Source organism: Apodemus sylvaticus, chromosome 2 (genome assembly GCF_947179515.1).
Source record: "Apodemus sylvaticus chromosome 2, mApoSyl1.1, whole genome shotgun sequence".
NCBI lineage: Eukaryota > Metazoa > Chordata > Mammalia > Rodentia > Muridae > Apodemus > Apodemus sylvaticus.
The window spans coordinates 54,161,734-54,188,833 of record NC_067473.1 but is presented as its reverse complement, the minus strand read 5'-3'; the positions used below and the strand labels follow the sequence as shown (position 1 = coordinate 54,188,833).

The 27,100-nt window shown below is 42.5% G+C and overlaps 1 protein-coding gene across 8 annotated transcripts in view; it reads right to left on the bottom strand.

The window, feature by feature from the left end:
- The window catches only part of Nrf1 (nuclear respiratory factor 1), a 104,173-nt gene that overhangs the window by 41,403 nt on the left and 35,670 nt on the right, over positions 1 to 27,100 (bottom strand). For 4 of the 8 annotated variants that reach the window (XM_052173371.1, XM_052173368.1, XM_052173366.1 and 1 more), the window contains exons 2-6: positions 26,537 to 26,696; positions 25,764 to 25,998; positions 17,172 to 17,286; positions 13,348 to 13,474; positions 9,397 to 9,537 (exon numbers count right to left, since the gene is read on the bottom strand). In XM_052173371.1, coding sequence (XP_052029331.1) covers positions 9,397 to 9,537; positions 13,348 to 13,474; positions 17,172 to 17,286; positions 25,764 to 25,986 — 606 coding nt within the window. In that variant the 5' untranslated portion in view covers positions 25,987 to 25,998; positions 26,537 to 26,696. Of the gene's footprint in view, positions 1 to 9,396; positions 9,538 to 13,347; positions 13,475 to 17,171; positions 17,287 to 25,616; positions 25,653 to 25,763; positions 25,999 to 26,536; positions 26,697 to 27,100 lie in introns of all 8 variants that reach the window. The other 4 variants (XM_052173367.1, XM_052173364.1, XM_052173369.1 and 1 more) reach the window with 2 other exon arrangements.

The following is a 27,100-nucleotide window of genomic DNA, read 5'->3' as shown; positions in this document are numbered from 1 at the left end:
TATTTTAATTTGAAATAAAGAACTTGTAGATTGACAGACCAGTTATAATCCAAATGTGTATTTCCAGGGCATTAGAGACCTGGAGCCCAATGATTTCCTTATTCATTATCTGGATTATTCGGTTCAGAGATGATGAAAGTGGCTAATCCTTATACAAAAATCTAGTTGCCTACGATTGCCAGCACAAACACAGGCATCTCTTGAACACTGGCTTTTCTCAGTCTCCCTCCCTCCCCACTCAAAGCACACTGCCACAGAAAACATGGGAAGAGCCAGTGTGAACCTGGAACCCCAGAATGAGTAACGTCCAGGACTGGCATTCAAAGGTTTCTTCGGACCAGCCACCCTTCTGCTTCCCATGCTGGCACCCCGGGACCTACCCTGCTGCCCTTCAAGCCTCAGCCTTTCTTACTCCCCGGTTGGTCCGTCTGTGTGGGCTTGTGGTAGCTCTGCCCTTTATGTAAAGCACACACTAAAATAACAGGCTAGCTTGCCTACCAATTCAGTGTCCTGACTTAGACTAATGAATAATACCTTTCTTTCCATGTAGGCCAAATTCTCATTTCATTAACATATGTTAGAAAGCCAGCTGTGCTACTGAAGAAAAATGACCAGTGCCATTTGCTGCACACTGCATGCATAGCTGCTTCCACGCAGCATTTCCCTCCGGACATCTCTCTGAATGACTGCTCACGTCTTGTTCTCTAGCAGTTGCCAATACCTGTTTCTCAGGTATCTCTTCTTGATAGCCATTTAAGTTCTCTAGGGAGTTGGGTGCTGTCTCCTCAGACCCCACTGCTCTTCCTCCTCAAACTCAAGAGACCTGCCTACCCCTACCTCCTAGGTATGGGGTTAAAAACAGTCTACAGTGTGTGCATTTTAGGAAGAAAATGTGGACAGTGAAACTGCTGGTTAAAGGAACTCACACTCAACACTGACAGACACCACCTTTCCCTCTGCCATCCCAGCTCACAGTCCATACTTGACTTACGTTATAGGTATTTTTCCAGTAAGTATGTCTGTGTACTCTGTGGGAACATGCATGCCTAGTTCCCACAGAGGTCAGAAGAAGGCGTTGGATTCCCTGGGATTGGAGTTACAGAAGATTGTAAGCAGCCAGTGCTTACAAGCAGTCAGTGCTAAGAATTAAACCCAGGTTCCTCATTGAATGAACAACTGCTCTTAATGCCGAGCCATCTCTTCATTCGAACTTCCCCCATGTTCTTCCTTTCTCTCTTTCCTTCTCTCTCTCTCCTCTCTTTTTCTTTCTTTCTCTTTCTTGTTAATTACTGAGCTTTCTGGTTTGAACTTATCTGATATGGAGGAAAGAGGTCCTTAGTTTAATTTTTATTACTAGTGAGCTGAAATATTTTATATATTTATTTGCTGGTTATCTTTCAGTTAGCTACTTATAATGCTTTGTCAAATTTTCTTATTAATTTGGAAGAAGCATTAATTTGTTCTGCATATTAATCCTTTATCATATAAGTTGCAAACATCTCCTTGGTCATCACCCCTTTCTTTATCATTCTTGAATATACGTTATGCTTCTCTGCTTAAAATATACTGTGTCCTATTGAAGAATACATCACATGGCTTTGTTTTGTTTTCTTTTATTGAGACTGCTGTCCTGGAACTCACTCTGTAGACCAGGATGGCCTCAAACTCAAACATTCACTTATCTACCCCCCCCCTCCTCCGCGCTAGGATTAAAGGCATATGCCACCACGTTAAGCTCACATCACAGATTTTAAAAATTATGATTGATGTATTTTCCGCTGCCACATGTGCTACGGTGTTGGGTGTTGTCACTTTCCACCACATGGGTTGGGGTATTAAACTTCAGTTGTGTAAGGCTTGAAGGCAAGTGCCCCTACTGAGCTACCTTGCTGCCCCTACACCACATCCCAATCTGCCTGATTATTTAAAAAAGATGTGTGAGACAGACAGACAGACAGACAGACAGAAGCACACAGGGTGGTGGTGGTGTTTCTGGCTATTTGAACTTGGGTCCTCATACTTGAGTGAGAAGCATTTACACACCAAGGCATCTCCCCAGTCAGGTGGAGGCCACAGAGGAAGATGCCTGCCTGTCTGTCTGTCTGTCCGTTTGGTGGCGCTGTAGTGTCTGGTATATGCCAGGCAAACACCTGCCCCTGAGCATAGCCCCATCCCCTCTGATTGACATTTGAGAAATGATGGCATAGTATTTACACTCTGAACACTTGAGATAGTAAGGAAAGCCTGCTGGGTGTGCCGGCAAGCATCTGAAATCCCAGCACTTGGGAGTCAGAGCCGGGAGGGTCAGGAGTTCAGCACCAGTCTGAGTTACAAGACAATGCACCCATAAAAAAGGAAGCCTGCTTGGAACTATTTAAAAAAAATATAACAGTGGGTAACACAAAATCTGAGGGGTTAACATTACAGTTATCTGAGTTTCAGCCACAAAATTCAGACTTAGCTGGCCTCAAGTATGAACCATATACCAAGATTTTAAATTCCCAGGTAAGTTAGTGTGAAGCCAAACCTGAAGACCACCAGACATTTTAATCCAGCTCCCCTTTATCTCCTTTAAACTGTTTTACACACATCATAAAATCTACTACACATGCACAATTCGGGGACACTTATTGCACTCAGGGTGTTGTTTGACATCACCGCTAGTTCCAGAATCTCATCACCCCAAACAGAGACTCTATTAAAACCTTACCTCCCATTTGGACTCCCCCAGTCCCTGGTAACCTTTACTCTACTTTTTATCACTATGGCGTTACCTATTAGAGACAACCTCATTTCCCTTTATTACACAAGGCATATGTGTATGTTAGTATAGAAAACAACACACCCATGCTTTATCAAAACCAAATAAAACCCTTGAAAAACCCTAACAGCAGACAAAATGTTTTGGAAGGAAAATGAATCAAATGCTATGATTAACCCTTCCTGACGAAGCACCTGTTGTGTGGATTATTTCAGAAGGCTTTCCTGAAACTAGCAAATTACTACCCGGTTGCATCATTGCTCCAGGGACAAGGATGGCCCCAGTGAGAGTACAAAGGAGGACAGCCAGTTCACGGGGGCAGGGAGAAGAGGCACTGAGAAGAGGGGCAGAATGAACAGTTATCCTGGGCAGGCTCTGCAGAGATGATTCTGGAATTCCTTCCATAAGTCTTTACCATATCCTTTCGAATACAGCTCTCCCCAAAATGTACAACTTCTCCAGAATGTAGAAGTGCTAGCCTACTCAACTGTGCAATGAGAACTACTTCCTCTCCAATTAGTTGGCTGGCTCAGAACTCACTATGGAGACCAGACTGCTCAAATTCAGAGTCCTCCTGCCCTGCTCCTACCTCCCAAACGCCGTGTTCAAGGCCATGAGGCTTCTCCTCCACGGGACTGTTGTCAGTATGTGAAAAATCCTCAGGAAACAGTGGTGCCCCTGAGAACTAGCAGCAGGGGCTGGCGTCACTGAGCTGGAGCCCATGCCCCACTCCACGTCCACTGATCATACTGGGCACCTGAGAAGCACCGATGAGAGCTGAGCGACCACACCGACAACAACTTGCTAACACGACCTGCCAATTTTCTGAAAAACAAGGCATGCACGGTTGTACACACCTACAGTCTCTACCACCTGGGAGGCTGAAGCAGGAGAATTGCTTGAGCTCAAAAGTTCAAGACCTTCTGAGTATGGTGGCACATGCCTTTAATTCTAACACCTGGGAGGCAGAGGCAGGTTTGTGAATTTAAGGCCAGCCTAGTCACATAGTGAGTCTAGGATAGCCTGAGCTATGTTTCCAAGGGAGGGAAAAAAGTTCAAGTCTACTCTTGGCAACACAGAACCTAACCCACCCCCAAAATGAATTATTCTGCTAAACCTTATTTCAACCTACTCAAATGTTTATGTAAGAGTAGGTAAAAAGAAAATTCTCTTTTTCCTCCTCCTCCTCTTCTCCCCCCCACCCCCACCCCTCTCTCTCTACGTGCATTTGCGCTTTCCATGACAAGCTCTCATGCTGCCAGGCTGTCCCCTCACACTTGTTTTGCAGCCGAGGCTGGCCTTGAGTTTGCACTTCCGGGGCTCCTGTCTTCACCTCTTAAGTGCTGAGGTTACAGATGTTCACCATCGTACTTGGCCAAGAATTATACATTCAAAATGATGCATAAAAGACAAGAAAAATTCTGCTTCCTGAATTCAGGGCAGTAAGTTGTGCATGAAGGTCAGCCGCTGGGTTCTAGGACGCCCATCTACTAGCATGAGGCAATTTTCAGTGTTTAACGTGAGAAGAAAGGGGATGTGGGGAGGTGACATAGCAGGTAGGAATGTTTACTACTCTGGCAGAGGACTGCAGGGTAAAAGTGCTGTCTTTTGGCTTCTACATGCATCTGCATACATACATGTACACATATTCTCATTTGCATACATACATGTACACATACTCTCTCCGCATACATACATGTTCACATACTTTCTCTGCATACATACATGTACACATACCTTCGTCTGCATACATACATACATGTACACATACTCTCATCTGCATACATACATGTACACATACTCTCTTTCTCCCTCCCCAACAATCAAAAACAAAGTCAACTGCACCTGAGTGTGGTGGCACATGCCTTTAATTCCAGCACAGAGAATACAGAAGGCAAATTTCTGTCAATCTTAGGCCAGTCTGATATACACAGCAAATTCCAGGTAAGCCACGGCTACACATGGAGACCCTCTCTTGAAACAAAGTCTTGGAGAAGAAATAAATGCTAACAGTAATAATAAAAAAGTACGATGGTTTAGTTTTTAAAGCACTTTCCTCCAAAAATACCTAAGTTTTACTTCCTCCAACTTTATGAGGCAGGAAGGCTCATAAAACTGAGGCCTAGAGGGCTGGAGAGATGGCTCAATGGTTAAAAGCACTGGCTGCTCTTCCAGAGGTCCTGAGTTCAATTCCCAGCACCCACATTGTTGCTCACAACCATCTAAAGGGATCCGATGTCCTCTTCTGGTGTGGCAGCAGCAGCATGCTCATATACATCAAACAAACAAACAAACAAACAAACAAATCTTTAAGGATAAAAGTGAGGCCTAGAGTTAATATATTGTAGTGCTTGGACTAGAAATTAGATGTTAGTATTCTTTTTATTTTTTTTTAAAGATTTATTTATTTATTATATGTAAGTACACTGTAGCTGTTTTCAGACACCCCAGAAGAAGTCAGATCTTGTTACAGATGGTTGTGAGCCACCATGTGGTTGCTGGGATTTGAACTCAGGACCTTCGGAAGAGCAGACAGTGCTCTAAACCGCTGAGCCATCTCTCCAGCCCAGATGTTAGTATTCTTTTTTTTTTTTTATTCGATATAATTTATTTACATTTCAAATGATTTCCCCTTTTCTAGCCCCCCAGATGTTAGTATTCTTATGAAAACAAGGAAACTAATTTACAGAATCAATAAAGCTAACTTGAGGCCAGCATGAAGTGAACCCCCTTGATGATTCAGAATGCATTTCAGGTCTGCACAAAGAATCTATGTTAGCTCCATAGTCACCTCTGCATCATAAAGTATAGTTATGACAGTTAACAGAGCATATCTGTAGTATAGTCTAGTTTCCCAGAATTTACTTGATCACTTTAAGAAAGCCATAAATTACCCATATGATCTGAAATCTAGAATTAACATTCCATCACTTGGCTTTTTATGGCTATAGTCATATCTGAATTGTGCTTTTAAGTCTCTCTCTCTCTCTCTCTCTCTTGTGTGTGTGTATGTGTGTGTGTGTATGTGTGTGTGTGTGTGTGTGTGTGTGAGAGAGAGAGAGAGAGAGAACACAAATGGGTGCCTTTGTGAAGGATGTAATAGTATGCCTTCCAATTGTCTATAGAGATCCAAGGTGGTAAAAAGAGTTCGTGACATTTTCTTTTTATTTCTTTTTCCTTTGGTTTTTTGAGATAGAGCTTCTCTGTGTAGCCCTGGCGGTCCTGGAACTCACTCTTTAGACCAAGCTGGCCTTGAACTCAGAAATACACCTGTCTCTGCCTCCCAAGTGCTGGGAATAAAGGCGAGCACCATCATTGCCCAGCTGAGTTCATGACATTTTCATCTCAAACTTGTACCCTAAAAAATCCAAGTTAAATGTAAAAACTAAAAATACTTTGATTTCTGTGATTATAAAAATACCCATAAAAAGGAAACCCACTGTCTTAGTCAGGGTTTCTATTTCTGCACAAGCATCATGACCAAGAAGCAAGTTGGGGAGAAAAGGGTTTATTCAGCTTAAACATCCACACTGCTGTTTATCACCAAAGGAAGTCAGGACTGGAACTCAAGCAAGTCAGGAAGCAGGAGCTGGTGCAGAGGCCATGGAGGAATGTTGCTGGCTTGCTTTCCCTGGCTTGCTCAGCTTGTTTTTTTATAGAACCCAAGACCACCAGCCCAAACGGGCTGGGCCCTCCCCCCTTGATCACTAACTGAGTAAATGCCTTATAGAACCCAAGACCACCAGCCCAGAGGGGCTGAGCCCTCCCCCCTTGATCACTAACTGAGAAAATGCCTTACAGCTGGATCTCATGGAGGTACTTCCTCAACTGAAGCTCCTTTCTCTGTGATAACTCCAGCCTGTGTCAAGCTGACACACACCCACAAATTACTAATCCATGCTTATCTACAAAGAAAATGAAAAGTACCCTGTCACCTTGCATAACTAATCACTTAACATTCTGATGTACATTCTAATAAACTTTAGAGTACACAAGAACATGTTTTGTGTACACATTTTGGAAAATGATGTCAAGCAGAACTTTGTATTCTCTGTATTTAGAAAAAATCTAGTCTTTGAAAAAAAATGAAAAATAACAAAGCCTTAACCTCCTAAGATTAGGTATCTTAGAAATGCAAATTTACAAGCTGTTTGCTATATCTCCCAGGTAACTCGTCTACTGTAATAGAGACCAGATAAGTCACCGAATAGGAAACAGCCTTGTCATCTTTGGGCCCTGGTATGCCTCTCCCCATGTAAGGAGTTGGCATTCCTATTGGAATTTAACTTCTAGTTAAATTCTATACTCTGGAACTTTTCCTGTTGTAAGCAATGCTGTCATAAACAGTAAACATCGTTGCTTCTTCTCTAGAGAGCAACACACACACACACACACCTTTTAAAGATTATGTATATACATCCGTGAGAGGGTACATGCAGTACCTGCAGAGGCTGTCAGGTTCTGGAGCTGGAGATCTAGGCCACTGTAAGCCACTAAAAGCACAGTTGCTGAGAAGCGGATTCAGGCTAACCTCTGGGCACTGTCCACACGGGGCAGACTCAGCATTCCCAGCCAGCGTCCTAGGAGGTGTGCCAGCTTATAATCTCATGGACAGGAGGGACAAGTGCTTTTCCCAGGCCTCTTGTCTACCAGGCTTAGTGTGAAATTAAACACTCCTTTTGCTACTATTAAAAGTGAAAAGCTGGGGTAGATGGGAGAAAAGGGGGGAGGGAAGGGAGCTTATGTGACTTTCGGGGAGTGGAGGGGGGGGCAGAAAAGGGGAAATCATTTGAAATGTAAATAAAAAATATATCGAATTTTTAAAAAAAGTGAAAAGCTTTAAGATCATTTGACATATTAGGCTCAGGTTAAGATGAAAGTAAAGTATATGAGGAAGCAAACAATAAGAGGCCGAGGGAGAAAATAAGAGCATCTGAACATTTTCTGAACGCTTAGAAATTTCCATTCCAGTATGGATGGTCTTTTATCACCTTACCCAGTCCTCTTCACATTGTAATTTTTAAATGTTTATTTATTACCACATTACCACAGAGCACATGCGGAGGTCAAAGGCTAACTTTTGGAGGCCAGTTCTCTCCTCCCACCGTGGGAATCCTGGAGACTGAGTTCAGGTGCCTAGGCTTGGTGGCCAGTCTTTACCATCTCACGGGACTCCTTTAAAATGCTGAAGCATTTTAAAACTATCTGCCATGTTTTATTTTCAATCCTCAACTGCAGTGAGAAGGGAAAGGAGGAAGTGCATGCAGGGAGCACGGGCTCACAGCGCCGGCTGTGTAGCTGGGGATGATGCCAGTTTTCCTTGGTTCTGTCACTGTGCCATGCTCTGTTTACCAAGCACGTGGCATGGAATGAAGCACACTGAGGTTCCAAACCAGTAACAGCTCCATTTTTCTGTGGCTATAGGCTGCTCTCCATGAAAATCAGCATTTAGGCATGTTTACCATTAAAACCTTGGGCATTTCAACTAACGCGTCAAAAATGGCAGTGAGGCAGAAAAACCCTTCCCAGGAGAGGATTCGCACCAGTATCCTACACCAGAGGCTCAGCGGGCTTTTCATGCGCTTTATGGCTGAGAGACAGAGAACATTCTTAAAATTAGCCATGCAAAATGGAACCAGCAACAGACTGTAACAGCAGCTGCGAAAGGGCAGGGTATGCCTTTCTTTCTGAACGATCACAGAAAGACCGTTCATGTTCACAGAATGCTATATGCTCCAAAAATCAAAAGATCACAGTTTAGGTTTAGAGCGTATTTTATTTTAAAAAGGCAGAGCCTCACTATGTATAGCAGGCTAGCCTTGAACTCCGTATGATTTTCCCGCATCTCTCCTCAGGTGCCAGGATTGTAGCCCATGTGATACCAAACTCAGCTCTAGCTTTCTATTCATAAAATGCAATGCTATTTCTCGGCAAGTCTCTGGTTCAGACCCATTCAAGGAACCAGCTGATCCGTACCTTACTGAATTTAGTTTTGTTCCAATATTCTTAGGCTTTGCTAAACAGTACTATTGTTTAGATGGCATGCTATTTTGGGTGCTGAGCTTCTGAACTGAGAACAATAAAAAAATAAAAAGTCACTGCTTTAAAATTCTACCTAGAGAAACAAAACAAAACTAAAAGTTGGTAAATAAGCCAGGTGTGGTAGCATATACCTTTAGGCCCAGCACTTGGAGGCTGAGGCAACTGCTCTGAGTTTGAGGCCATCCTGGTCTACACAGCAAATTCCAGGCTACCCAAGGCGACACAGACAAACCCTACCTCAAATACCTGGGGGTGGGGGTGAGAGTGGGGGGACAGAGGAGTAGCATAGCCTGCTAAACTTGTCTCCTGGAATTTTGAACAGTCTCCAGGTCAGACTAACCTCAAGCAGAAATTTTCTCTCACTAGCACAGAAACCCAGGTTAAGGGAGAGCACGGGCAGCAGAGAAGGGTGCTTGTGGGTGCTTAGTCAGGAGGCTGCTCCTGGGACTTGGCCTTGCCCAAGACTGCCTCACACTCCAGTCTGTGTCTCAAACTCTAGCCACATCACCAAACACAAAGCTAGCAAAGTAGGAGAGGCCCGCCCACATCTCATCTCGTATCTTTGCATCTCCTCCTCATTTCCCGCCCTGTACCTGGGTCATTTTGTCCACAGAGACTGGAATCCCATCGATGGTGAGAGGCGGCAGTTCTGAATTAACCTCCTGTGGCGCAGGGGCGTGTTCTGCCAGAGCAGACTCCAGGTCTTCCAGGATCATGCTCTTGTACTTTCGTACCTGAGGGGAATTACGGGCAGAAGTAAACAAGATGCTCGAAAGCCAGGGAGAGCTAGTGCCCAGCAACAACAAAGTGGGTGGGGCTGGTCTCCCGTAGCCTCCGAAGAGCTCTGGGAACAAATACTCCTTTAAGTAGAAGGTGAAAATACCCGCGGGCCCAAAGACACCACATTGGACAGAATCAAACGGAATGATGATGAAATTTTAGGTAACAGCAGTAGGAAGGAGCCAGTGGGAGAAGTCCACTGCTTCTCAGTTAGAAAGTCCTGTGTTCTCAAGCCACAGAGTTCTTTCACGACTCAGCATTTCCCGGGCTCGCCATGTCCCCAATCACATCTAATTGACAGTTAACTGCTAAAATAATTTTCCAGATCTGAGTGAGGGCTTTTGACTCTAAACTCTAATGTATTTGAAACTGCTATTTTTTTTTTTTTTTTTGAAAGCCAGGCACCATACAGACAGAAGATCCAAGTGCTTAAGAGGCTGACAAGAATGAGTGCCAAACGTACCATTACTAGCAAGGCCTGGGGCCAGGAGCCACTCTCCTCCCTTCAGGTAAGGGTTGGAGAAGGTGGTAAACTTCAAAGCCATGGTGTCCCTCTGTGTGTCAGTCCAGTTCTGAACCTGAATCTATTCTTCACCATTGTAGTGAAACCCATCTTAAGACAACAGACCCTTCCAGAGCTGCAGCACAGCGCACATGTGTGCACTGCATGTGTCAACACGAGCAAGGGGAGGCAAACACTGAATCCACCGTCATCAGTAATGGGTTTAGTCACTTAGAAGAATACACAAGGGGGTGAGAATGTCTCTAGGGATAATAAAGCTAGGAATTATGGAAATATAACTAGATGGGATTGGAAATTAACTTATTTTCAGGTCTTAAGGCATTCTCTTAGGGACAGGGGGAACAAAATTATGTCAAGAAGGTCCAACCATGCTTTCTGTTCTGTGAAATTACTTCCTTAGTGGGGTCTCATTGTGAGGCTCCAAAGAGAAAGATCCCATACTGTAGCTCACTGACCTCAACAATAGTAACCAGTCCAGTTCCAAAGCTATAGAATCCTCCAGATAGGAGGGCCAAGGGGATGAGAGAAAAACAGTCCCAACACTAGACTCACTATAACTTGACCAATTCAAAAACAGTTTCAAATATCACCAGCATATGACATAAACATCTGGCACTACTGAGGCATTGTACAGGCTTCTATTTTGGGGGATGAAACAAAGCCCAACTCTTCTAAGTCTGGGTTCTTTGAACTTACTGTATTGGGTCAAACTCCTGTAAGCCCACAGGAGAATTAAAAATAGTATAAAAACACTTTTGATCATCGTGGTGATATCTGGCATTCAAAGATAGGAAAACACTGGGCTATTATTACTATTATATCAGTCAGTATCAAGTAAGCCATTTTTATGGGTCAGGAAAAAAGTCATATTCTGTTATTTTGATAAACTTAACAATGCTATATAATTCCTTAACAATACTGATTAAAAGAGTGCTGATAGAGTTATGTATTATAGTAATTTGCAACAAAATAATTCCAGGTGAATAAAGCACTCCCACCTAAGCTTGCTTAGTAAAATAGATTTCCCAGAATCAGACAGCCTGCACTGCCTCCCAAAAAACCTTTTTGTTTTAACATGTAACATGAAATATATCATGTATTCAGACACAAAGAGGAAGGTATATTACCAAATATTCTTATGAATATCAAGGATAGAAGGTTAGTTAGGTTTAGTACATTTACAAAGATCATTTGAATTCTAGAAACAAATTTACTATTGAAAATTTAGGGGGGGCTGGAGAGATGGCTCAGAGGTTAAGAGCACTGACTGCTCTTCCAGAGGTTCTGAGTTCAAATCCCAGCAACCACATGGTGGCTCACAACTATCTATAATTAGATCAGATATCCTCTTCTGGTGTGTCTGAAGGGTCTACAGTCTACTTACATACAATAAATAAAACTTAAAAAAAAAAAAAGAAAATTTAGAAACTGGCCTTTAGTCAGGTTGAAGACAAAAGAGAAGACAAAGGTCTTGGACAAGATACTATGAGTCTTCTGAATTTCTGAAGCTTTCTAGATATAAAGAGTCTTTGGAAATTCCCATCAAAGATCTTTTTAAAAATGTATTCATACTCCGTGGAAACTAAAGCTTGTCATCTGGAGCATAGAGCTGAGAGCTGGAGATTCAAACTCAGGCCCCAGGCTTGCATGTAACTGCTTTACCAACTGACCAACCTCCCCAGTCCCACAGCTCCTACAGTTAAAACACTAGCCTACAGTTTCTACAAGTGAAGATATTTTTAAAAACCTATATAAACAAATGAAGGACAGTCCACTGATCTATCAGAGAGAGAAGATGAAATAAAGGTAGCTGGATGGCTTGCAGGAAGCTGGGGCTAACTCCAGAGCTCCCCTGCCCCATGGCCGTGACGGTGGTTGGGTATGCTAACCAGGCCCTAGCAAGATGCTAATGGCTCCTGCCTGACTGAAGAGCTTTACCTTCAGAAGCCATGGAAAACTTCTTGGGAAATTCTCATTTTGTTATCAAAAAAATATTTCAGGCTATTCCTGCCAAGCTCAAGAAAGCCTATGGTTTGCACAGAGTCCGGTGCTGCCCCCAGAGCACAGCAGCCAGAGTGAGCTCCGCCTGCTGAGCTCAGTGCTCTTTATGCTATTTCTCCTGAGCAGTTTTTATGGGAGAACAGTCAGTCAGTTTTAATGTCTGTCCCCAGTGAAGAAGATATTGTTGGCCTTGTTTTACATAGAGGACAATGAGGAAAAAATTGGCAGATTATTTTTTTTAATTATGGACACAAAGAGATAGCGGTTAAGTGGTTAAGACCGATGGCTATTCATTCAGATGACCTGTGTTCAATATGCAACACACACATGGTAGCTTCAAACCACCTATAACTCTAGTGCCAGGGGACGTCACTCCCTCTCTGGTCCACAGGAGCACATATACACATACAAACAAATATAAAAAGATGTAGCCCAGGCTGGCCTTGATCCCACTGGTTCTACCTGCTGAGGATTGGGAAAAAGGCATGTGTTACCACGCTCAGCTAAACCAACTTTAAAAAAAAGGCAAAAAGAGAGTTTTAAATATCCAAATACATAGTTAATAAAATGCTTCTAATTTGGCTTATAAAATTAACATCCTGGAGTCTTCTAGTGTTTTGCTTCAGATATAAATAAAAATTTTACATTGGTTCTTTTTTTTTTTTTTTAAAGATGTCTAATGTAGCTCAGCCAGCCAGCCAACCTTGAATACCTGATCCTCCTACCTCTGCCTCCTGACTGCTGAGATTACAGGCATATACCACAACTGGTAAGGTGCTTAGGATAGAACCCAACACTTCATGCACATTAGGCAAGGGCTCTACCAACTGGCCTTCATCCTCAGCCCTACACTGGTTTCTTAAGTAAAATATTCTCCTTTTTTTTTTTAAACTGCATCTGTTGGGGGTACAATACATTGCTTTAGTAAGTAAAATTAGTAATCATCCTTTAAAAAATACACACACATACACACACACACTCAAAGCATGAAAGAGCTTTGGCCACCAAGTCAAGCATTAAGTGAGGTTCAACAGAAGCCTACTGTCTGCTGCTCTCCACTGATGTAAGAAGACCACTAGGAAGGAATCTTTCTGAATATTGCATGGGCTGTAAACCAGCATAAACTGGTTTAAATCTGTATAATGCCTCCTTCCATCCCTGAGCACTGACCTGGAAAGAAGAAAAGGCGGAAGCCCTACCCAAAGTAGAGGCCTCTGGGAACCACTCAGATCTGACTTACCACATTCTCCAAAGGTGCTGCGCCAAACACCTTGAAGACAGGGTTGGGTTTGGAGGGCGAGATGCAGAGCACAATCGCTTGCTGTCCCACTCGTGTCGTGTACTCATCTAACGTGGCTCTGAGTTTCCTGAACAGAATGGAAACAAAAGGTTACGGTGACAGATGATGCCTCGAAGGAGGTGGAGCAAACTTACTGTGAGTGGAGACAATTCTGATCAGATGTGATCTGAAAGATGAGAACAGGAAGGACAGAGAAGTATGGAAGTCTATCAGAGAAAGTGTGTACACTATACTGCCATGTTAGCTACAGCTTTGTATTTTATTGTCATATAGATACACTGTCCTTAGCTTTACCTGTCAACTTGACACAGCCTAAAGGCACCTGAGAAGGTAGTCTCCCTGAGCAATTGGTTAGATTAGACTGTCCTGTGGGTATGTCTGTGAGAGATTTATCTTGACTGCTAACTGATAGAGCAGGACTCAGACCATGGTGGGCAGCACTATTCTTTGGAAAGGTGGTCCTGGGCTGTGTTGGAAAACTAGTTAAATATAACCCTACAAGTGGTGGTTTGGTATACACCTTTAATTCCAGCACTTGGGAAACAGATGCAGGCAATCTGTAAATTCAAGGCCAACCTGGTCTATGTGGTGAGTTCCCACATAGCAAAAAACAATAAAAATTAAAAATGCAAATACTAAGATTACAAAACAAAATCCATAAAGCCTGTAAGGGCAGAGCAAGCAGCACTCGCCATGGGTCTGCCAGACCCTGGCTCTGACTTCCCTTACTGGCAACCTTGACCTGAAGGGTAATGACTTAAGCCCTCTTTCCCCCCCACTGCTTGTGGTCAGGGTATTTTATCACAGAAGAGAATCCAGAACACAAAACCACAGTGTTTGCCTGAGGATACATGTAGCCCCACTCACTGGTGGCGTCTGCTCCAGCCCCCCTGGATACCTATGAGTGGAATGGAATAACCCTCTGTGTATTGTTTTCTTATACACACAGATGGCTCAATGGTTAAGAGCACTTACTGCTCTTACCAAGGATCTGGGTTTGATTCTTAGTACATCCTTTTATGGCCTACAACTGTCACTCTAGTGTTAAGCTGCTTAATGCCTCTGGTTTCCTCGAGAGCAAATAAGCCCATATAGGCATACAAAACCCTCTTCAGACCAGTGTGGGTGCCAGGCACTTACATGGTACATACATATACACAGGCTAAACACCCATACACATAAAATAATTAAATTAAAATTTTAAAATAAAATATTCAAATTATAACAATATCCTTAGTAAAATTATTTAAAACTCATTATCTATTTTAGAATTCTCCATTTAATATTTTTGGACTATTGTTGACCCTCTAAGGTAACTAATATCAGAAAGCAAACCCTCCAATAAATCAAGACACCAGATTAGAAGCAATAGATACACAGAATCCTGCCCTTTCCCTGTATATAGACAGGGACTACACTAGATTTCATAGTACCACAGAAAATCGTTTCTTTCTTTTTTTTTTTTTTTTTTTTTTTTTTTTTTGGTTTTTTGAGACAGGGTTTCTCTGTATAGCCCTGGCTGTCCTGGAACTCACTCTGTAGACCAGGCTGGCCTCGAACACAGAAATCCGCCTGCCTCTGCCTCCCAGAGTGCTGGGATTACAGGCATGCGCCACCATGCCCGGCAGAAAATCATTTCTTGAATTAATAATGAACAGTTGATATTCACCGCCTCCAATCCTCTCTCCACTCTCTTTTTCTTTCTTTTTCCTTTTCTCTCTTTTATTTATTTATTTATGTATTTATGCATTTATGTATTTATTTATGTATTTATTTATTTAGAGACAGGGTTTCTCTGTGTAGCCCTGGCTGTCCTGTAGATCAGGCTGGCCTCGAACTCAGAAATCCACCTGCCTCTGCCTCCCAAGTGCTGGGATTAAAGGCGTGCGCCACCACTGCTCTTAAGGCAGGATCTTCGTATGTAGCTCAAGCTAGCTCAAAACCCACCACCTGCTTACCTCAGTTCAGTCTCTTGAGTGCTGGGATTACAGACATGTCCTAAGCATGTCTTGAGCCTGTGGCAATCCTCCTCCACCCCAGCCTCCCAAAAGCTGGGATCAGAAGCACAAACCGACATATCAGCTTGCCAACCTCCAGATGTGCTGGGGTCTCCTCTCCTCCTCTCCTCTCCTCCTCTAATTACTCCTCTCATGCTCTCCCTGGCACTCAGGAGGCAGTGGGCAGAACTCCATTGAGTTTCAGGCTAGCTTGGTCTATACAGAACTCTTGGACATTCAGAGCAACATAGTGAGTCCCTGTCTCAAAAATAAATTAAAATAAGGGGGCTGGAGAGATGGCTCAGCAGTTAAGAGCACCGAGTGCTCTTCCAAAGGTCCTGAGTTCAAATCCCAGCAACTACATGGTGGCTCACAATCATCCATAATGAGATCTGATGCCCTCTTCCGGTATGTCTAAAAATAGCTACAGTGTACTTACATATAATGAATAAATCTTTAAAAAAATTAAAAGTAAATAAGTAAATAAAATGACTGACTTGGCTGTTAATAATTCCCTCTGCGGGAAAATGATCTTGAGACATAAATACGGTTATTTATTCACCTCCTCCCTTCTCTGGGAAAAGGCTGCTTCTTCAAAAGGATTTCTCAGACCACTCTTAGAACAGAGAACAACTACGTTCTTTGATGTCCAGAAATACTTTTTCTAATTTCTTTTCTACCCACAGCACGACTCTCATTTAATATTGAATGAAAAAAGAAATAAAAGAGGACTGGAGAGATGGCTCAGCGGTTAAAAGTACTGACTGCTTTTCCAGAGGACCTGAGTTCAATTCCCAGCCACCACATGGTGGCTCACAACCATCTGTAATGAGATCGGATGCCCTCTTCTGGTGTCTGAAGACACCTACAGAGTACTTACATATAATGAAATAAATAAACCTTTAAAAAAAATAAAGAAAACGAAAAAATACATCTGCTCCTAAATACGGTAGAGGAGAAACTCCATTGCAGATAGAAGGTAGAGCACAGCCAGAGGCAGACATGTCAGGGAGAGCCCAGAGGGCTCATGACCCGAGCCATGTGAGGAGGCAGGGAGGGCAGAGGAGCTGCTGACCAAGGGCCAGCCTGGGCTAAGAGGCTGACCAATAGTGCAGCACAGCTAAAATGGCTGGGTTATATAGGGAAGGGTAGCCCAATCCCTGGACTGTAGAAGTTTAGGTAGAGACTAGGGGATGCTGGGAGAAGTGGGAGGCCAGGCCTGTTTTCAAATAGGCACCTCAGCCATTGTCCCATGGTTTGAGACTTAACAAATATAATGTATGTTTACTTTCTCTCTCTTTCAGAACAGAAATTCTTTAAGGGTCTTTGTTGCTCAGTGTCCCAATGTCTAGAGTGCTGCCTGAACACAGCAGGTGCACAAAGTTTCCTGGATGAACCAATGTGTCGTTAGACATCTTCCTTCCTCCCTTCCTCCTTTTCTTCCTCCCTCCCTCCCTTCCTTATTTTAAGAAACTGTCTCACTCTGTAGCTTTGGCTGGCCTTGAACTCACTGAGATCCCCCTCCCTCTACCTTCCAAATGCTGGGATCAAAGGCTTGAACCACACAGTCACCTAGTATTATGTATGTATCACATCATATTTTCTGGATTTTCATCAATTTAATTTTACGGGGATGATTCCAAGCCTAAACCTGTAATCAAATATCCACCCCAGTGTCTTGAGGAATCCAGTAAAGAATATTCTAGCTCTTGACATCCATAAAGGAAGCATGTGGAGAACAGCAAGATGGGGTAAGGCAGCCCTCACCGAAGCAAACGTGTCTGCTGTCTCTTTCGGATAGAGGGATTAGACTCAAATACATGAGGCCGCTTCCGTTTCTTTCCTGTTGCCACAGCAGCAGCAGCAGCCATTCCCACAGGACCTGAAATAATAAGTATGTGGTGAGATTAGGCAGGGGACTGCATGGGGCCAAACATATGGCGACACAGCATCAGTGAAACCAGAATGTTTACAGCATTATCAGTGTTCTTCACTACTGTTTCCCACGAACCATATACAGTTACAGTCAGTCTTTTAAGAAGTGAAAGGGGTCTACCTTCCTGCCAAATACCATCTTGAATTTTGTACAATGCTGTTGCTGTTTTACTGGCATGCCCACACTGTTAGAGCAGGGTTCTCAAAGGGACCAGAAAATGCTACAGCACTGAGAGAAGGCCTGACACAGTGAAACAAGCTCAGAGAGTCACACTGCACTTCTAGCTCCAGGGTCCTTCCACTGGCCCAAGACTAGCACGTTAAGGAACTGGGAGACAGCAAGCCACTGCAGACTCCCACCTATGAAGGGCCATGTGGACGAACTAAGCCGGACCATGTGCCAAGGGTTCTGGCCAAGGAGATGAGCATTTCCCTAGTCCAATTAAAAAGAAAAAAAGAAAAAAAAAGTTAATAAAAATTGGTCTAGCCATGCCGAGACCGAGGCAGAGAAACCTTGGGGTTGTTCAGATGGCTAAGTCTAAGTAACTACTACTCACTTTTCATAGCGATGGGTTGACATCAAAGACAGCATGTCACTTTATCCTTTCCTGCCAGCCCATAAAAGGCTTAGATTAAAAATTAAGCTGCTGGGCTTGAGAGATGGCTCAGCGGTTAAGAGCACTGACTGCTCTTCCAGAGGTCCTGAGTTCAATTCCCAGCACCCACATGGTGGCTCACAACCATCTGTAATGGGACCCAGTGCCCTCTTCTGGTGTGTCTGAAGACAGTTATAATGTACTCACATATAAAATAAGTAAATCAATCTTAAAAAAAAAAGCTGCTAACATTATATTCACAAGTATATTCTAAATAAGTAAACTACGGCAAGCCTTTCTGTCTGCAGGCTGCTCAGTGCTATCATGTCCTTGTTAAAGAGAGACCCTCTAAAAAATCCCAGATCAAGCAAAAGCCAGAGGCTGGCTTGCTTTCTATCACAGGGACACGGTACAGATTTTTTTCTTCTTCCAGAGTCACAGTACATAACACAGACTAGCCTGGAATCAAAGTGATCCTCCTGCCTCTGCTCTAAGTGCTGGGATTACAGGCACCTTGTTGTACCCAGCTGTCTATCCCGTGAAAATCTTAAAACCTGACATTATTGCTCCCAACATTTTATTATGAAACTGTGGCAATATTTTAACATAAGATCCATCTCTGAATAAAATTTTGTGTGCAAAACAGTATTAATTACACCTACCACGTACAGATTTCTCTAACTTATCTGTCTTATATAACTGAAATCTTCCCTTCCTTTCAGTTTTTTTGAGCGAGTCTCATGTTGGACAGGCTGACCTTAGAATCATTAAGGAAGCAAGGATAACCTTGATTTCTTGATCCTTGAGCTGCCTCCTGGGATTAACAGATATCATTCCCAGTTTGTCTGCCTTCAGGTCCGCCTTCTCTCCCTCCTTCTGGACTTCCTTTCTCCTTTCTTTCCTCCTCCTGCTCTGGTGCATCCTAGGCAAGAATTCTGGCTCTAGCACTAGTGTGACTACCTGCTAAGCTGTATCCCAAGCCCTGCGACTATCTGCTGACAGCAATTCCCTACACCTCCTTCCTAAAGCCCTGGAAACCATCCCACGTATGTTTCAATCCCTCACAGAAGTGTAATTACACCGTATCTGTCCTTCTGTGACTGGGTTGTTTCTGTTATTATAATGTCTTTAAGGTTGATCTATATTGTCACATACAGCATTCAGAAGATTTCCCCTTCTGAATGGAGAGAGAGAGAGAGAGAGAGAGAGAGAGAGAGAGAGAGAACAGGGCATCAATGTCTTTGGGATTCAATTCATGTGGTTACCTAGAAGTCGGCCTTATGAACATGTGGATCATAAAGGAAACACCACGTTCTTACAGCAGCATTATTTCACATTCCCATGTAGTATACAGAGGATCCAGATGCTCCACACTATCGCCCGTACTAGTTATCTTTTGTAACATTCTCTTAGGCCTGTGGCATCATTTTCTGTGACACTAAATACCAGTTTATGAGATGTCTTTTCAAATCCTTTTACTGTTTTAAAATATCAGGTTGATTTTCTTGTTCTGTTGCTAATGACCAGTCAGAATTCAAAGATTTTTATCATAAAAGTTTAAATGCACGGCTACCTGCCGTGTGCACTTTGCCGGGCAGTGGTGGCGCACGCCTGTAATCCCAGCACTCTGGGAGGCAGAGGCAGGCGGATTTCTGAGTTCGAGGCCAGCCTGATCTACAGAGTGAGTTCCAGGACGGCCAGGGCAACACAGAGAAACCCTGTCTTGAAAAACCAAAAAACAAAAAGAAATTTGCCAAACGAGGCCCCAAGCCAGTATGCTGGAGCACTCTTGGCTCCTCTTCCCATGTTTGCTGTGTGGTCTCAGCTGCTCGCCCTCATCACGTGGGTGTTTGTTAACCAGGATTGGTTTAAACAGCTGTCTGTCCACAGCCAAAATGTATTTCTGTGTGTGATCGGGGGGCACCGGACCTATGCTAGTCCACTCTTCTCACCCTTGTCTCCTGACTTAGGAGCATGGCAGTTCAGTGATGAGTTTGTGTCTCAGGATCCAGTCCAGTCTTAGTAACTTAACCTTCAAGGTAACCTGCGACATGATAAGGCCTCTGCTTAGTGTCTTCTAAATTGTCTTACCTGTTTGGTCTTTGTATTTACATTTAAATAATAGGATTAGTTTATCCAGTTCTTTTGTTTGTTTGTTTGTTTGGGGCTTTTGTTTGTTTTGTTTTGTTTTCTTTGAGACTGGGTTTCTCTGTATAGCCCTGGCTGTCCTGGAACCCGCTCGGTAGACCCAGGCTAGCCACGAACTCAGAAATCCACCCTCCTCTGCCTCCCAAGTGCTGGGATTATAAGCGTGCGCCACCACTGCCCGGCTTAGTTTATTCAATTCTAAAAACATTCTTATTGGGATTTATATTTGAATTTATACATTTATCAGATCAGGGTTGTATGAGCTAGCTACCTAGCCAGCTTAGCCAAATCTGAAAATCCAAGTTCAGTGAAAAATGCTGTCAGAAAATGGAGTACACACCCACATGCATGTGCTCACACACCCCTCAAAAATAAACAAAAAATTACAAACATTAGGGAGTCTATCTAATGATAAGCTTACTGAAGTATTTAAGGGTATTATATTGACATTTGCAATTTACTTTGAAATTCAAAAACAAATATGGATTGAATATATATATTCCAGCCCCACTAATGCTCCCAGCACCCACGCTGGGGCTCACAAGTGCCTGTAACTCCAACTCCAAGGAACCCACTGCCCTCTTCTGACTTCTGCAGGCAGTAGACTCATGTGTGCCACCCTCTCATATACATAATTGAAAATGAGATAAGAATATTCTAAGAACACCCTTTCAAATTCAAAACACCAATACCAATTGCTTTTTTCCATGAAGCAAATGGTAACCTTTGATAGTTAATGAATATTTTTCTAATAAAACAGAATAAAGTCAAGAGTAGATTAGAATATCAGGGGGGAAAATTCAGAACATACACTTAAAGAAGGTATTACTGAAGGAAAAATAACCACTTCAGCTATAGATATGTTTATTTTATTTGAGGGCAAAATATAAAATATATTGCTATGAGAAACTTGTTAACTGTGGTTTATGCCTGTACCCCCCCTATCTAAGACATATCTATAAACAGTGAAAGATCCCAGTCCTGATAATCAATGCAACAGCCATACTATCAACATAACTGAATCTCAGAAAAATGCTGAATGAAAATGTCATTCTGAAACTCAATTATACAATGAATATACATTAATAATTAAAAAAATAAAAAGAGGGACCAGAGGCCAGCGAGATAGTAGGTAAAGGTATTTATCTCTGGACCCCTTTTAAAGGTAAGGAAAGACACAGACAGACAGAGAGACAGGCAAGAGCACACATACACAGAGGGCAGGGACATGGTTTAGCAAGTAAAGGCATTTGCCCTGTAAGTGCAACTTGGGTTCAGATCCCTGAAGCCCATGCAGAAGTCATTGCACATACATAAATATAAATATTTTGTTTATTTACAGTTTTGAAAAGGGTTCTTACCATGCAGGCCCGGATGACCTGGAACCTACTATGTGGACCAAGCTGGTCTTAAAGCTCACAGAGACCTTCCTGCCTATGTCTCTCAAGTGCTGGTATTAAACTTTTAATTTTTTTTTTTTTTTAAGATTTATTTACTTAATGCCGGGCGGTGGTGGGGCACACCTATAATCCCAGCACTCTGGGAGGCAGAGGCAGGCGAATTTCTGAGTTCAAGATCAGCCTGGTCTACAGAGTGAGTTCCAGGACAGCCAGGGCTATACAGAGAAAGCCTGTCTCAAAAGCACCAAAAAACAAAAAAACAAAAACAAACAAACAAAAAAAGATTTATTTACTTATTTTATGTATGTGAGTACAGTGTAGTTGTTTTCAGACACATTAGAAAAGGGTATTGGGTATTGGATCCCATTACAGATGGTTGTGAGCCACCATGTGAATCCTGGGAATTGAACTCAGGACCTCTGGAAGAGCAGTCAGTGCTCTTAACCACTGAGCCATCTCTCCAGCCCAAGTGCTGGGATTAAAGGTGTATAGCACCATACCCAGCTTTGAACAATTTGTTTAACTTTTTATAGAAAATTTATGCTTAAAATAATGCTACACAAAAACAAAAGTTCAGATTGGGATCATTAATATAAAATTTAAAGCATGCAAAACAATGCCAACTATTATTTAATGATGCATGCACATAAAGCAAAACCATAAATTCAAGAGAACAAAGAAATTCAGAATATGTGTGACCTCAGTAGAAGGAAGAAGAAGAACACAGTTAGGAAGAGGTACACTAGGCAGACATGTTTCTGCACACTTGTAACCCCAGCACTCAGAAGCTGAGGCAAGAGGCCAGCCTGGACTATACAGCAAAACACTGTCTTAAAGAAATGTAGAAAAGGAACACACTACAAGCTTCAATTGCACCTGTAATCTGTATTTCCAAATAAATGAATGAATGATTTAGCCAAGCAAGGTGCTGTATATGCCTTTAATCCCAGCATTTGGGGGAGGCAGAGGCAGATCTCTGAGTTCAGGGTATAGGGAGAACACTAAAAATTTCAACTGCATTTGTAATGTTAATTTCCAAATGAATGAATGAATAAATCAGCAAGACATAGTTGTTCACTCTTTAATCCCAGCACTTGGGGGAAAGACAGAGGCAGGAAGATTTCTGATTCCAAGACACACAGGGCTATACAGAGAAACCCTGTCTGAAAAAAACACAAAACCAAAGAACAACAACAACAAAACCCCCAAACAATCTGGGGAGCCATTAAGATGGCTCAGTGGGCAAAGGTGTTTACTTCAAAGCTCAACTCCCTGAGTCCCACCTCTGCAGTCCACATAGCAGAAGTAAAGGCTGAAAAGAGTAGCTGAAAACGACAAAGCCGGGCAGTAAGCATATTTATGTTTGCCATGTCAATATTGATTTTCTTCTATGGTCCAATATCAGGACCCCCCCCCCCACCAAGATTCAAGATTTTATACTTGACAGACAATTCATCAAACCTCATTCTCATTCTCAGGGTAGCAATTGTGACTACAGAACATGTAAATCTTTTTCTACTTCTATCCATTGCCTCAGAGAAAATAATTCAATATAGTTTAAAATGAAGTCCCCTGGAGGCTAAAGAGATGGCTCAGCAGTTAAGAGCATCTGTTGCTCTTCCAGAGGATCCACTATTGCACCCACAGGGCAGCTCACAACCATTGGTAATTTCAGGTCCACAGACTCCAATACCTTCTAACTTCTGTGAGCACCAGGCACACATGTGGTGCACACACATACATGCAACAAAACACTTATAAATCTTAAAAAAACATGAAGCCCTGTGAAGTTGATACTGGAGACTAATATGGGAAAGGTTGACTACCCTGTTACACTCTCTCTCTCTCTCTCTCTCTCTCTCTCTCTCTCTCTCTCTCTCTCTTTCTCTCTCTCTCTCTCTCTCTCTCGACGTGTTCCTCAGGTGCTATCCAGCCAGGTTCCAGATCTGCCTGTCTCTCTCCCCAGTGCTGGAACTGGAATGCCAGCCGCCACGCCCAGCTTCTTACCTGGGTTCTGGAGATCAAACTCAGGTCCTCAAGCTTGCAGGGCAAGCACTTTGCTGACTGAACCATCTCCCAAGGCCCTTTTTAAGTTTTTTTCCTTGAGAATCAACACTGATCAAGAGCTGTCTGAACTGAAGAGAATTAGAACCATTTTTGATAGGCGACCTGGTATGAATTAACTGGTACTGACTTTTTAAAGTTGACTAGTCCTCAGAAAAAATTCTCTAGCAAGCAACAAATGTGACAAGTCAGAATCAATCATAACTGAGCAGTTAATAAGGACCCTCTGCCACCTCTGCACAATTCTTTTGTTTACTGTAAGTGTCTGTGGCTCCACACCAGCAGTGTCTGCCAACGTGCATCCTGCAGAGCCCCTAACCCTGCCATCACACTCAGGCCAGCCCTCTGTTGTACGGTCTTCTCTTCTGCCTCACAAAGCTCAGCCATGATTGAGGGCCTCCTTCCCTTTCTATCTGAGAGTTCCTAGCCACATGTCCTCAGTCTGACACCCTCTCCTCAAAACTTGTCTGCACTGATAACCTACCACTAGTGGCCTGACACTCTTCAAAGTAAGCCATCTTAGTCAAAGACTATACTTTGTAGCATATCTAATTACAATTCCTTAGTGGCAACTCACTAGAGATTTGAAGGGCCTGTTTTTACACTGGACATAAATAAAAGACTTTAGTCCTTTTCTGTTTTTTGTTGTTGTTTACTGTTTGTTTTTGAGATAAGGCCTTACTGTGTGTGGGCTAAGTTGCTCTTGAATACCTGGGCTCAAGTGCTCTTCCTGCCCTACTCCCTGAGTAGCTGGGGCTACAGGCTCCACCGGTGTACCTAGCCTAGTTTAGTGATGCTGGGAACTAAACGCAGCATCAGTTCACACTAGGCAAGTGCTCACCTCTGAATCAGTCTCAAGCTATCCCTGCATCATCCTCACACCATGATAACACAATACAGTAGCAAAGCAAAGCCATGTCTCAAAAGCATCTTCCTTCATAAGAAAGAAGCTGGTCTGGGTTTATTATGTTAGGATGCCCTCTTCTGGGAAGTATAAAAATTTCACAAAATAAATGTTACAAACATTAAAACACATGGCTAGGCAAGCGCTTTACCATTGAGCTAGATTCCCAGCCCGTCCCTTATTTGTTAAGTTCACCATTCCAGAAATAGTACAGTGAATAAGTGATAGTATGACATTATTGCACTATTCTTCAACTTAATTAAATACAACATATATACTATATTAATGTAGAACTTTGGCCATTCCTGATCATTGCTTTCCTGCCCAGCTTTTCCTAGTTCCAACACTATACCCATCTAGACATGGTTTATATGTGTGTCCTCACCATGAGGCTGAATATTTACTATACATAGAATAATATAAAACACAACCAGCTTTAAGTCTTTTAATATCCTGAAAAACTTCAAATCCATAAAATCAGACTGAGATAACTAAGGATCACTAGTGTTCTTGGTACTATCTAGCAGACACAAACAGAAACCATGTCCAGCATATTTTAGACCCCAAGTAACTTTTAAAATTAATTTCCAAACACACCACAGAATGTTCATTTACAGAAAGCTAGTATATGAAGAACATAGTCAACATAAACAAGAACTGTCAGTGACAACAGACAACAGACAGATCCACAAGCCCCTCAGAAAGAACAACTACCAAATGAACTGTAAAATCATATGCTTATTTGTGGAAACCTAAAATCATAATAGTAATAAATTTCCACACAAACTGGAACTTACAGTGCAGGTGGAGAAACCCACTCTCATCAGAACATCTAGTGAGGGCAAGTACACTGTTCAGGGCAGGACTCGCTCACGGGTGAGACCCTAGGGCTCGTTCTAGCACAAAGGGAATGAAAACCCAATACTAAGAAATTTTTTAACCTTAACCTTAATATTAAAATCCAAATTGTCAGTCCTTACATTTACTATGAATATAATACATAGTCTAGTTAACCAGACTGTCAGAATGAAAGAAAACCAACACCATAACACTAGTAGTAAGGGACCCCAGAACTCAACTCTCATAGCACAGGCTAACGTTGGAGATGCAGTCTTAAAAACTGTGTTGAAGGGCTTGGGATGTTGCTCAGTGGTAGAGTACTTGCCTAGTATATGCGAGGCCCTGGGTTTGATCCCCAGCACTGAAAAAAAAAAAATGATGAAAAGAAATGAGAGAGTGCTGGAATTCCAGTCTCCTTCGATAGGCATGACCCACAAGTTATGAAAAGCAGCAGCTTCTGTGCAAACATTACCTGCAGCAGCCAGGTGGGCAGTTACCTCATCAGCTGCCGTGGAGTTGAGGATGTCCGAGTCATCGTAAGAAGTGTCCTCAGGGGAGGAAGGGGAGTCCTCATCAGCACTTAGCATACTGTGCTCAGTGTAAGTGGCTACATGGACCTGCTGAACTTGCTGGGCCACTGCATGGGCTTCTATGGTAGCCATGTGTTCAGTTTGGGTCACTCCGTGTTCCTCCATGAAGATCTACTGCTAGAAAAAAGGAGGACAGGGCGGGAGGGAGGAGATTCAGTGTACAACGTAACATAATGCTTAAACTAAGTTTTTTATTAAGAGCAAAGAAAGTTTGACAAAGCTCTGATTTTATCTCTTGACCACACCAAGGTGTGGGAAATTCAAACAACATAAAAACACAATTTTTTCTATGTGAAATAACTGACAGAAATTTACTACCATAAATATATAGAAGCATATACAGGTATCCAGTCAAAAACATTAAATATCTTTGATATGTGTATAACAATAAGACATTTAAAATAGCCCAGGGATTAGCATCTGATATTGTGATATGAAAATATATCTAGATATATTAAAACACACATAGCAGTCGGGTATGGTGCCACATCCCTTTAATCCCAGCACTTGGGAGGCAGAGGTAGGTGATCTCTGAGAGTTTGAGGCTAGGCTGGTCTACAAAGAGAAGACAGCCAGGGCTGTTACATGTAGACATCCTGATGTTTTAAAAATAGATCTACTGTGATGATCTGGCAGCTCAACTTGTGGTACTTACCCAAAAGGACGGGAAGCAGGGTCTCAGAGAGCTATGTGCACACCCATGTCCCTGGCAGCACTATTCACAACAGCCAAAAGATGGAAGCTACCCAAGTGTCCATCAACGGGCGAGTTGGAAACAAATGTGCTCTACATGAACCACATTTAATGGTTTCGACCTTAAAAAGAAAAGAAAATGCAAATTAGGAATAAAGAGAATTTCCTCAACTTGATAAAGAGCATCTATAAAAATGCCTATAAGCCATTATCCTTAAAGGTGAAAAATAGTATCTTTCCCATTATATTCAGGAACAAGGAAAGGATGTCTTCTCTTTTCAACATTATATTGGAACTCATAGCTTATGTAGTAAAAAACAAACAAACACACACACACACAGAAAAGAAAAAGAAAAGGAGACAACCGTAGTAGGGAGGGGAAGAGAGAGAAGAGGGAGCAAAGAGGAAGACAAAGCAAGAAAGGGGCCTCTGCGAAGGAGAAAACAACTGTTTTTGCATGGCATGACTGTCTACATATAAGGTGATCAACCCAAGTTTCCTGGATGGAAGAGCGAGTAAGTTGTGA